The sequence below is a fragment of the Cibotium barometz genome, chromosome 31 (genome assembly GCF_041138505.1).
Source record: "Cibotium barometz isolate CiBa-2024 chromosome 31, ASM4113850v1, whole genome shotgun sequence".
NCBI lineage: Eukaryota > Viridiplantae > Streptophyta > Polypodiopsida > Cyatheales > Cibotiaceae > Cibotium > Cibotium barometz.
In genome coordinates this window covers 42,269,578-42,282,413 of record NC_141076.1, presented here as the reverse complement: position 1 = coordinate 42,282,413, position 12,836 = coordinate 42,269,578, and the positions used below count along the sequence as shown (strand labels likewise).

Genomic DNA, 12,836 nt, shown 5'->3' with positions numbered 1-12,836 from the left:
CTTCTCCTGAATTTCTGGGATTTCATGAATGTATCAAATTTATGATACCATTCCCTTGGTGCCTGTTTGAGCCCATAAAGACTCTTTTTCAGCTTGCATACAAGCTTCTCCTTTCCACTCACTGCATAACCCTCTGGCTGTTGCATATATATCTCCTCATGGAGATCACCGTGAAGAAAAGCAGTCTTCACATCCATCTGAATCAAGTCCAGATCATCATGCGCAACCAAAGCCAACACAGCTCTAAGTGTGGTCATTTTGACCACTGGAGAGAAGATCTCATCAAAGTCCACACCATATTCCTGCTTGAAGCCCTTAGCCACTAACCTGGCTTTGTATCTTGGCTTTGCATCTGATGCAACTTTGAGCCTGTATACCCACTTGCATGGCAAAACCTTCTTGCCTGCAGGCAAATGCACCAACTTCCAAGTTCCATTTTTATGCAGAGAATCCATCTCTGACTTCATGGCACGCTCCCATAGAGCTTTGTCTGCCCTTTGTAAAGCCTCCTTGTAACATGAGGGCTCCCCACAGTCAGTAAGCATCAAGTAGTCAACCCCTGGAACAAACCTGTCAGGGGCTCTGGAGGGTCTAGTGGACCTCCGTACCCAATGACCATCATTTGCAGGTTGCTGTCCAGCCTGCATATCACCCATTGGTGGCTCTTGTTCCATGCCATAAGGCTGAAAAATCATGCCCGGTATATCCTCTAACTGTGGTATATCCATCGAGATATCTTCTGCCATCTCTGGCTGTCCATTTGGACCATTTTCAGCACCATTTAAGGGCTAGTTTTCCTGCTGTAATGGCTGATTTACAGCCCTTTGTTGTTGTCCATGATGTCCATCATCATCAAAGATGACTCTGCCAGGCTCCTGTTGCCTTGCAGGCTCCTTATACATGCATGTTTCATCAAAAATGACATCATTGCTGCGTATGATCTTTCTATTCATGGGATCCCAAAGTCTATACCCCATTTCACCTCTGTCACCATATCCTAGGAATATGCATTTGTGAGACTTAGGATCAAGTTTGGTGCGCATTTCCCTGCGTATGTGCACGTACGCAACGCAACCAAACACTCTCAAGTGCTTGTATGACGGAGGCTTCCCTGTCCATACTTCTTCTGGCACTTTCCCACCAAGCCTCGTGTTAGGTGACCTATTTATAAGGTGAACGGCTGTCATAACAGCTTCAGCCCAAAAACCATGAGGTAATGCAGCATGTGACAACATAGAACGGACCTTCTCCTGTATGGTCCTGTTCATCCTCTCTGCTGTCCCGTTTTGTGGAGGATCATAAGGAGTAGAGAGCTCCCTCTTGATGCCTTTAGCATCACAAAAGTCCTGAAACTGTTTGGACATATACTCTCCACCATTGTCGGAACGCAAAGCCTTCAGTGTTTTGCCAGTTTGATTCTCAACATGAGCAACAAACTTCTGAAACACTGAGAATGTATCACTCTTCAAACGAAGAGGATAAACCCACACCTTGCGTGTGGCATCATCTATAAAAGACACAAAATATTTTGCCCCTCCCAAAGAAAGCTGAGGCATCTCACATACATCTGTATGCACAAGCTCTAACTGAGCATCTTTCTGTCCAAGAGCTTTCTTGTGGGGGCACTGTAGTTGCCTACCATATATACAATGCTCACAAAATTGAAAACTTGAAAACTTTAGAGAAGGCAAGTAACCCAAACGAGACAATTGCTCCATTCCTTTGACACTCATGTGTCCCAACCGGCTATGCCACATAGAGATTTCCGGCAGCTCGGTTGCATTTACATTAGCATGGTGACAAACACCTGCATGCATAAAGTAAAGAGTGTCCACCTTAGAGCCTCTGGCAACAACCAGTGAGCCCTTACTAATTTTCCACTTTCCACGACCAAATGTGGTAACATAATCAGCATCATCAAGCTGTCCAGTAGAAAGTAGATTCTTCTTGATCTCAGGCACATGCCTGACATCATGGAGCATAAGCTGTGAGCCATCTGAAAATACAAGCCTCACATCACCTCTGCCAAGAATTTTGCATGCATGGTTATCACCCAAATAAACCACTCCTTCATTGCCAGCAGTATATCTGACAAACAAGTCTCTGCAACCTATGACATGAAAGGAGGCACCTGAATCAATGATCCATGAGTGCATACCATGACCACCTGTAAGAAGTGAATGGGCATCTAGTGAAGACGTAAAGAGGACCTCATCCTCACTGCCACCTGCATGTGACACATTGATTTCTTCAATCTTGACTCCACTTTTGCCCTTTGGCTTTACATCTTTGGCTTCATCTTTCTGTTTGTCTTTGCCTTTTCCCTTTTCCTTTTGATCATTTTTCCATTTGTAGCATTGCTTTTTAATGTGTCCCTTCTTGCCACAATAATGGCATTCCAAATCCTTTTTGGAGCGAGACTTGCTCCTTCCCCTTTCTTGGCTTTTTCCCCTTTGCTGGGATCTCCCACGTGCATTCATTGCATTGGACTTTCCAACAGAGTTGTTTTTCCTGTTCATCTCTTCTTGAAGAAGAGCACCCTCAACATCTGCATATGACAGCATAGCATGCGAATTGCTAGTGGCTGTCCTGAATGTGTCCCAACTCTCTGGCAAAGTGCATAACAGAAAAGTGGCTTTGAACTCATCGTCCATTGCCAATTTTTGATTAATGACCTGGCTGACAATACCATTAAACTCATTTAGATGGGCTGTCTCATAGATGCCCCTTCCTTCATCTCAAGACCTATGAGTTTCTTCAACCAATACACTTTGCTTGAGGCACTTTGTTGGGCATACAAGTCCTGCAATCTCTGCCACATTCCCCAAGCTGTCTTCTCTTCACGAATGCTGAAAAGTAATGAGTCTGACACAGACAACATGATAGTAGATCTTGCCAGCTCATCCATATCTTCCCACTCTTCAGCAGTAAGAGAAGCGGGCATTACACCCCTTTCTTTGATAGGCTTGTGCTGCTTTTTCTGGAGCAACACATTGTAGCACTGGGTTTGCCAAATATCATAATTATGCGAGCCTTCAAGCTTCTTGATGTGAAGCAATGAAGAGCTCTCACCTGTGGTTGCCATAGCAAAATGCAACCTGTCAATGCCTGACTCCCTGCAAAATGTGCAAACACTGCACCAAAAGCACACAAAGTGCTCACAGTTGTTCTCCCAAGCTTTATCTCCCACTGCGGAAGCACAAATGCAACTTTTCTCCCACTTTATGTGATGAAATCATCAAAATCTGGTTGCTGCAGATTTTGGACAGCACCTTAAATGTGCTCTATTGCCCTTCCAAAGTACTGTACAGCAGTACCAAGTGCTCACCAATGATGTACCAAACCTGTACCGGCAAGTACAGCAGCTGAATTTGAACCTTTTGGTCACTCAAAACAATGTACAGCCATGCCAAAACATGCACAAAGCTGTGCCAAATCTGTACCAGCAGGTACAATAGCAATAAATGCTCTCCTGGCTGTCCAAATGAGTGAAAATCAGACTTTTACAGTCCTGTACACTGCATACAACAGTCCCGAACAGAAATTGGGCAAAAGCCCCTTGACTGCAAGCTGATTTTTGAGGACTCAAGGCATAAATGTCTTGCTTGCTGCTTTGCCAAGCTCAACAAGCATACGAACTTGAAAAGCCCCTTGATTTAAGATCAATTTCTGATCATACATGGTACATTGACGCACATGAAGGCATCCAGAGTGTTCACGATGCTTCCCCTGGCCACATATACATCCAAATAATGAAAGCCCCTTGATTTACAGGCACATTGAGTGCTTGTAAGGCATCAACACATTATCCACAGCATCAAATGCGATTGCCTGCAAGCAAATCAACCAAATCGACACAAAAGCCCCTTGATTTGCACTGCAATTTGCTGCAATTTTGCCCAAATGTGCGATTTTTCACATCATACAGCATGTATGAGTGCTTAATTGCACAATTACATCAAAAGCCCCAAATTTTGACATTTAATTTCCTGCAAATTGATCCTGATTGTGACCAATTTCCTGCAAATTGATCCTGATTGTGACCAATGTCACCCAATTTTGCCAATTTTGCTCAAAAAATTGAGCAATTCGGCGCCTGTATTTGCTCAATTAATGATTGCACCTGCTCAATTGCAAATCCCAAAAAAAAATTGAGGCAAATACCTTGATTTCTGATTTTCTGTTGCAGGAAAGGAGTTGATGAATTTGGTGCTGCTGTATAGATGATGCTGTTGGAGGGCTTTTGGTACACCAAGTTTTAACTTTAGCTTCATCTCCTGCCAACTGACTCCTGGAATTCCTCCTGTTCGGAATGCTGGTATGGAGTTCGAGCTGATGGCATTTTTGCAAGCGCGGACGGCTGCTGCAGTGATGTCCCATGCTGATCGTATCCAACGCCCATCTCCACGAACAGAAGCTTCATGGGTCTCTGCTGCGCCTCCTTGGCTTACGTGTCTGACGCCCAGCGCTAATACGCCTGGTAGCAACACGTCGCTTGGCTGCTGCGACCCTGAAGGGGCTTGAAGTCGGCGCTCTCCACTGCTCTTCGCCCACCTCTCGACTAGTAGTGAGTTGCAGCGTACGGTGACTTCCTTGCGCAGAAGCCTTCGCCGTGCGTTCACTTGCCTAGCGCTTCTTCGCTCCACGCTGTGTTAGCTGCTCCACGCTCGACGCCTTCGCTTCAGTTTCGCCTAGCGCCAGCCGACGACTAAAGCCTCCACTTGCTATGCGCTCGGTGACCAGCGGGGTCGACTAAAGCCTTCGCCGCCTGATTGGCTGCGCCTCCTTCAATGGCTAACGCTCGCTTTGCTGCCTTCGTTCACGCCCAGCACTCAGCTTACACAGGCTTTCTTTGCTCGATCAAACAGAGAGGACGGGCCTGCTCCAGCTTCAGCTTCAGCTACGCGTTTCTGAAGAAACTCAGCGTCAACCCCTAGTCGACCTGCAGGCTCTGATACCAGTTGTGTGAGAGAAAAACAGGAATTAGGGTTAGGTCATGTGGGAGACATACACAGAGAAGAACAAGGGAGAGAGAGAGAGAGAGAGAGTTGTGGGGATAAGTCAACTCATGAGGCATGAGTGTGTGACTCCCCTATCACACATGTATATTGCACTAGTACACATAGTGCACTTAGTACATTAAAAGTACTAAGTGTACTATGTACTATAACTTATGGGCTTGTACACACTATAAGGGTGGGCATAACGCCTTTACCCCAACAACATGCGTAACGAGTTCTCGAAGAAGAAGGGTGCTAAAACAAATGCAGAACCCAAGACGAAGGCAGCCAACCAGTTGTCTTTGACATGTACTTCAGTCAATGTGCTTTCTCGCCCTAGTTCATGTTTCAATTGTCTGTTCAAGGGTTGCACAATCTTCTCCAAGTTTATGGAGAAGTAAACGGCCATAGAATATACATTCTTCTGGACTCGGAAAGCTCACACAACTTTGTCAATTACAAACTTGTGCAGAAATTGGATCCAGACACGACGCCTAGCAATCATACCTACAAGGTACGCCTACTTGAGGGTCGACAAGTATGGGATCAAAAGGTGGAGAAGCTACCAATCCAGATTCAGGACTACAAAGATATTCTGGAGTGCTATGGGAGGACAAAAGGACGGAAGGACCAGATATACGAGAGATTAGAGCAAAACCACACAGCATGAAATATGTGAGTGAATATATATAAAAGGGTGAGTGCAAATATGTACAAGAGCCCTCATATGAGAGGTGACTTTGAGCAGAAATAAGATCAGTGCTGAAGCAGAGAAGACGTCGGAGCTGAAGCACCGTCAATGACGAAGGCTCACGTCGATGTGAGACAAAGCACTCCGAGGTGATAGTGGCAACGGAAAAAGATAACGTCGATGACGATGATGGTGGTGCAATCTCTGATGACACGGGTGCTGCGTACCTGAAGCAGAGAGGGCTGCCGTCCCGATGGTGCAAGCTCTAGTGACACGGGTGCTGCGTACCTGTAGTAGCAGAGAGGGCTGCCGTCCCGAGTGTAGCAGAGAGGGCTACCGTCTCGAGTGTAGCAGAGAGGGCTACCGTCCCGAGTGTAGCAGAGAGGGCTGCCGTCCCGATGTGTAGCAGAGAGGGCTACTGTCCTGAGTGTAGCAAAGAGGGCTACTGTTCCAAGGGCTGTGGCAAAACGCACAAGATATGCTGAAGGTAAGCATGGCTGTGAGCCCTGATGTATACGCTGATGTAAGGCTGAGATAAACGCTGATATAAGCCCTGACGTAAGCTTGTTGTAAACGCAAATGTGGGCTGATGCATAGCACTGATGTATGCTGCAGCAAAACGCAGATGACTGCTGAAGCAAGGCGCAAATGTCTGCTGAACCAAAACGCAGATGTAAGCTAATGTATAAACGCTGATGTATGCTCTAACGTAGGCGCTCACATATGCAGAAGTAAAACGCAGATATGGTGCAGAAGTAAGGCTGACGTAAGTGCCAAAAACAGCCTGATGTAAAAGGTAGCATGGACCAGTAGAGGAAAATGCTGATGTGAGCCCTGCAGAAGGCGGCCTGGACTAGCAGAGGAAAACGCTGATGTGAGCTCTTGCTGTAGGCGGCCAGATGGTACCAAATATGGCGATGAAGTGGTATGTTGATGATGAGGTATAGGCAATGCTAGATATAGTGCTGGTCGGTCACCACCATAAAGGTGTAGGCCAGAAGCCAAGACAAAAAAAAACCCCAAAAATAAAATATAAAATATCCAAAAAGTCTCTTTTTAGGACTAGAAAAAGTGTTGTTTCTTCACATGCTATGTTATGCACCTAGAGCATGTACACGTGCTATTAGGGATTGTGTGGTTTAAGACCCTTAATGTCCAAATAGATTGGTCTAGTCATTCTTTTTCTTTTGAACATAGGAACACCCAATTTTGCATTCAAGGTGATTGTATACGTCCCTCTCAAGGACCTCTTGTAAATACAGTTGATTTTGGAAATATATACCTAGATGAATCCAAGAACATGCCCAAATTCACCTTTTAGGAACGTGCATGTTATATACTCATGGTAATCAACCCACAAGACTATATAACTATCAACTCCATTATGCATAGTATGGACTAGATACTACGACATCCCCGCTAACGTCATCAATGCCCAATAGTGAGTGTAGAACTCTATATCAAGATATGCTCACACACACACACACACACACACACACATAAGAGCATATATTCACACAAAGCCCTTCGTACTGAGTTTCTATCAAACCTCCGGAGATGCAGGACAAACTCAACCATAATGAAGCCTAGCACTAAGGGAAGTAGCAAATAGAAAGAATTAGTACAACAAATAAGTAGTTGATAGGGCAAATTCACCACTAAAGATAGAAAGAATAAGCACAATATCAACTGGCCGCAACTCAGACGAAAACTTCACAATGTGAAATCTGCATGTCCACTTTTGGAACTATAATGTATTCTTCTTTGTATACTGCTTTCCAATTGTGTCTTGATTCCACTTTCTTCATTTCTAGTACCTGCTATGGATGTTAATGAATTAAGTGTGTTTGAAAGCAAAGAATTAAGTAAGTTACTTGACTCGTTTCAAGATGTATTATTTCCTAAGGAGCTGCAATCGGGTCTACCACCCGAAAGGACAATGGATTATGAGTAAACTCATGTGGTGCACAATAGGGAACATGAATATGTGGGACAGCCGTCCCGTGGCAAAGAGAAGATGCAGGAAGAAGAGTCTATAGTCTTGAGGGCTGAACTTACTCATATGCAAGCTCTTCTCCATGCACAAGAAGAAGAATTGAACCTCTACCGTCGCGAGGATCCATTGGTACAGGACCGTTTGAAAGCTAAGAAAGCTGAATCTTATATGGATCATGCAATGGCAATGATTGCTCAAGAGTTGCACATGCAACCGAGGGATGTAGCACATGCATAGTTGGCTCGTATCGAGGATGCCTATGCACTGCCTGAGCTCAGAGCTAATCCTAAGGAGAGCAACCAAGATAAAGACGGATCAAGACTAGATTTGGGAGCATGGATTTGCTAGACTTGGCAAGTGGTTGACTGTTGTTGGACATAAAGGGCTATCGGCCAGTACTTTTCATGAATATATCCAGTCGTCTGCAGCAAGTTGAATAGGGTTTGTCCAGGAGCTGGCCCACCAGTGCAACAGTCGGCCAGTTCCATATGGCAGTTTCAAGCCTATAAAAGGCATGTATGCTCAACGTTTTAGGCATCCAGCCCTAGCTTGGGACGGGGTCTAGACATAGGCTTAGACTAGGTGTTTTACCTTTTCATGGAAGGCAGCCAAGGGCTGCAAGAACAGTTATACCTTTTTGTACATATATGAATATACTGAATACTCGCTATCTCTCTCTCTCCTCTCTCTCTCTTCTGCATGCATTTTTGCATCAGCATGTTCCCAGATGGTGTTTAGGGCTCAAAGAAGTCTCCCAAAGCTTCCGCATGTAACATTTGTGCCTCCATAACATCCAACTGGCTTTCTTCTTGATGCAACGTCTCTCCCGACATGGTGGAGGCTTGGGTGTTTTTTCCGGACCGCAGTATTACCATCCACCGAATGCTCTCACTTCTTTAGGTAGCCGGGTCGGGTCACCAACCTAATGCTCTGATACTAATGTTACATGCACTAAGGTTGATCGTGCTAACGCACAAAAGGGCCTTCTTTATACCTTTATGTGGTGAGATTTTTTGCATCCATTCACAGAGTAGAGAGGGAGAAGAGAATAGAAGAGAAGTAGACGACAAAGTATTGGGTCCCAATTACCCACTGAAGCCCCCCCCCTCCCCCCCCCCCCCCCCCCCCCCGCAAGCAAGAGTACTTGCTTATATTACTTCTTTGGAGAAATGTTGTACAATGCTTGAGAACAAGCGATATGACTGCCCAACGCAAGGACGAGGAAGACCATACATCGGCTGAGTATCCACCCATCCAAGGGCTCTGCAAAAGACTCTTTGGGGCCACTTATGCAAGTCCAAAATAGCTGTAGGACTGCAGTATGCTGGCTGAATGTTGAAGAGACTTCAAGGACTTTGCTTGGAGAGGATAGGAGATTTGTTTGCTAATTTGTTGACTTGAGACTTTCTCATAATGAATGATTATGGCTCGGATCAAGCAACTCCTTATATATGAACACAAGCTGCTGGTCGGCCAACCCTTGTCGACCTGCTTCTTTTGGACATAAAATGCTATAAAATAACATTTAATGCTAGCACTTAACATCCAATGTTTTAGCCTTTGTTTTCCATGCTGTTGCTAAGTCCCAATGTGGCCGACTGCTGCATATGCTCAGATATGCTGTCGGCATGCTCTATATGCTGGCCGACTAGAGCATAGTAGCTCCAAATGCTTGTCGGCTAGCCCATTCTACTGTGTCCACGGCTTGGCTGGCCCATAGGCATGCAATGCTTATGCTAATGCTCCTAATGCATACCTACTGCTAAGGTTGAATGCTACATCCACTAATCTGATGAATTCTCCAAGTGGGTTAAGAGGATTGACTCCAAACTGACCTCTATGGCTTAGAAACTGACCTACGTAGCTCGTGCCTAATTGTCCTTGGACTGAAGGCTCACAATGGGGTCACAGAGTACGACAAATATTCTCTAAAAAAGGTATTACTTTTGTACAAATGTTGCATTGATGACAATGCCAGCGTGTCACTGTGTACCCCAGTGCAGGGTGCACGTGACAAGGAGGGGGTTCAGTTTGTTAGTTCCTGAGGAGATTCCTTCAAATCCAATGCGGACAAGGATTAGACGAGTGATTCAAAAATTCCCATAGTAGTCATTCCAGTAGTGTTTTTTTTTAGTGACCGAGCTAGTGCGTTGGAGAAAAGCTAGAGCCTACGAGTTGACAAGAACCGAGGAGCAAAGAAACATGGAGCAAAAGTGTTACGCCTCAACAGGCCTAGGATTAGGACTAGGGACGTGGACTAACCCAAGTTAGGGTTAGGACTAGGAAGATGGACTAACCCAAGTTAGGGTTAGGACTAACTAGAGGGTTCACACGGGGCATGGGCACCTAGAGGGTTCACACATGGGCTAAGGATGCTAGCAAGATGAGGTCTAGATAAGGTAAGAGCTTATAATTAATAGCCTAGGACTAATAATGGCTATAATTAATAGCCTAGGGTTAATAATGGCAAAAGCTTATAAATAAAGCAAGGTAACCAGGTTATTGCTATATAAGTGACCTTGGGGGCAGTTATGAGTTATGTGAACGGAGTTCCATGAGGTTAATTTGATTCCAGGACCTTGGAGTCATCTAGACTTTCCACCTGTTCGATGGTGTGTAACGCATGACATGTTAGAGGTCGAATATGTTATATCCATTGTCCGTCGCATCTCTATCAAGGACAATTCTCCTCGATTCCATATATGATACCTTTACATCACAAAATCTTGCATTGCAATTTGTCATGCCCATAAAAAGGAGTGGATGTTTTGAGTGGTTTAAATTCTCAACTTTTTACTAAGCAGGGATTCAGACCAATCTACAGTTTTTTTAATCTAGAATTTCATCAGCTTTATCACTTTTTTACTTCTAGTCCAATCACACCTAAAACTCTTGGAGAATGTTGAGCTAATAAATGCAAATTAGCCAAGCCATAGAAGGTTAACATGTCCTTGTAAAAAAGTAAGGAGGAAAAATGATTGGGGATGAAACAAGCACCTGCCCACTGAACTTCTCCTGTATCTGCTTCCCAAGGTTAACTGCATCCAGCTGTTCACATAAGATCTTAGGACATCTCACATCCTTGACTAAAGCATGTCATGGAAAGCCATAACTTTCAAGAGATCCAAGAAAAGAGTGATAGTTTTTTATGAACCTACCTCCTCGCTGTTTCCACGATTTCTCACAAATTCCACTTCCAATGTAAGCAAAACCAACCCAAATCCGATGTCAGGGGGGATGAACCTGTACAGCATTCCATTCCAGCTAAGAGCTAAGCCTCTAACCTATAGACACAAAAACTCTCGTATATGTATGAAAATCATCTTGCTCTCCTCTCCACCACGTGATTAAAATATAATTTCATTGGCTAAAGTAAACAGCGCATCCTAAAAGTGCATGTCCAACAAGATCACTAGGGCAAGAAAAAGGAAGCCAATTTAAGGGTTACCTGCTCACTGTAATTGGGTCCTTTTGAGCAACTTTGAGGCATTTTCGTTGTGCTATGTTTAAACCAAAGGTACCTTCGTCAACTGACTGGTGTGATGTTTGACGAGAGTTAAGAAACGACTCTAAATGTAGATAATTTCCAAAGCTCTCTCTCTCTCTCTCTCTCTCTCTCTCTCTCTCGTTTAATGCTGCTCTGTTGGCTGTTCCAAACTAAACTTGCTCTTAAGTAAGAAGCTAAACTTGCTCTTAAGTAAATTGAGCCAAGGGCTCCTCCCTTCTCCATCCGTCCACTCATCCTGCATGCGTATTGCTTGCATACCAAATAATCTCCCTTCAACAGTATAATTCCTAGGCAGATCCATGCATCTATCTACGCCAAAAAAATGTTAAGCTTTTAATGAGCTGGAGTAGTATCATTCCTAGGCAGATCCATGCATCTATCTACGCCAAAAAAAATGTCAAGCTTTTAATGAGCTGGAGTTACCCCCATGTTAAAATAATGATGCCACCATCTAGCTATATGATTATCTGTGTCAATGATGACCTTGTTGAAGACTTCTCCTATCCTCCCTTCCTTGCTCCATCCCTTGACCTAATATGCCCATAATCCTTCTTCCTGTCCTGATGCTGATACCTTGATGATCTAGAGTGCTTCCCAACCTGAAGTGAACCAGGGATTCATTTGACTACCTAAACCATGAGTCTGCTCTTCGTCTCTCCATCCATCTATCTATCGATATCATGATAGCATACATCTATCCATCTAATACCGGCACCAACCCTCCTACATCATGATGATGCATTTATCTACCTCATAAACATCATGCCATATATGTCAAAGTAATGCTGGTCTTATAGACATCCATCCATACATATAAGACAGGTCCCCCCATCCATCCATCAATAACATATGTCCATCCATACATATAAGACAGGTCCCCCCATGCCAATCCATCAATAACATCTCTCTCTCTCTCTCTACCGACGTTAATACCTCTCTCTCTCTCTCTCTCTCTCTCTCTCTCTCTCTCTCTCTCTCTGTGTGTGTGTGTGTGTGTGTGTGTGTGTGTGTGTGTGAGAGAGAGAGAGAGAGAGAGAGAGAGAGAGAGAGAGAAGTAGGAAAGAAAGAAAAAACAGAATGAAAACACAACTGCAAAGAACATCAAAAGGATATTGGACGGTGAAAACCGCAGAGAAGCCGCTGGGAGAGGCGACGAGGGCGAAGCCATGGTCAAAGAAGTGCGCCTGATTAGGGTTGCAGAAGCCGCAGTTGGTGAGGGCAAGATTACTGTTTGGGGTGTTAACAACGGCCAAGCTGAGGCCTGCAGGCGGAGTACTGTCCCTGTATCCAGGCGTATGCCTTCTGAATCCAGCAGACATGGCGAGATCTGATGACAAAAAACCAGAGAGAAAACTGGGCTCCCCGTAATTTGCTTTGCTTCCTGCACAGCTCAGACGATGAGAACCAAGGAGTAGGCGACTTGTTGCGGAGGACCGTGCAGATTGTCCAACGAGCAAGGCAAATGTACCCTTCTTAACATGCAAAATTAGTCGTTGTTGAAATAATCTGCCTATATGATAATGTATTTGAGGGTGCTTATCTATATAAATCACTCTAACACATTAATTTATTTTTTTGAGGGTGCTTGTATTTAATTTTTGGTATAAAAACTTAGGGACACTAAGGTTTGTAAGCTAGTAG

General features: G+C 44.4%; 1 protein-coding gene across 2 annotated transcripts in view; it reads right to left on the bottom strand.

Moving 5' to 3' along the window:
- The window catches only part of NSF (AAA-type ATPase family protein), a 62,967-nt gene extending 50,453 nt beyond the window's left edge, over positions 1-12,514 (bottom strand). The window contains exons 1-4 of one of the 2 annotated variants that reach the window (XM_086825142.1): positions 12,304-12,514; positions 11,136-11,226; positions 10,846-10,930; positions 10,685-10,735 (exon numbers count right to left, since the gene is read on the bottom strand). In XM_086825142.1, the coding sequence (XP_086681268.1) occupies positions 10,685-10,735; positions 10,846-10,930; positions 11,136-11,226; positions 12,304-12,514 (438 nt within the window). The remainder of the gene's footprint in view (positions 1-10,684; positions 10,736-10,845; positions 10,931-11,135; positions 11,227-12,303) is intronic. The other variant, XM_086825143.1, reaches the window with a different exon arrangement.
- Positions 12,515-12,836: the final 322 nt, after the last annotated feature.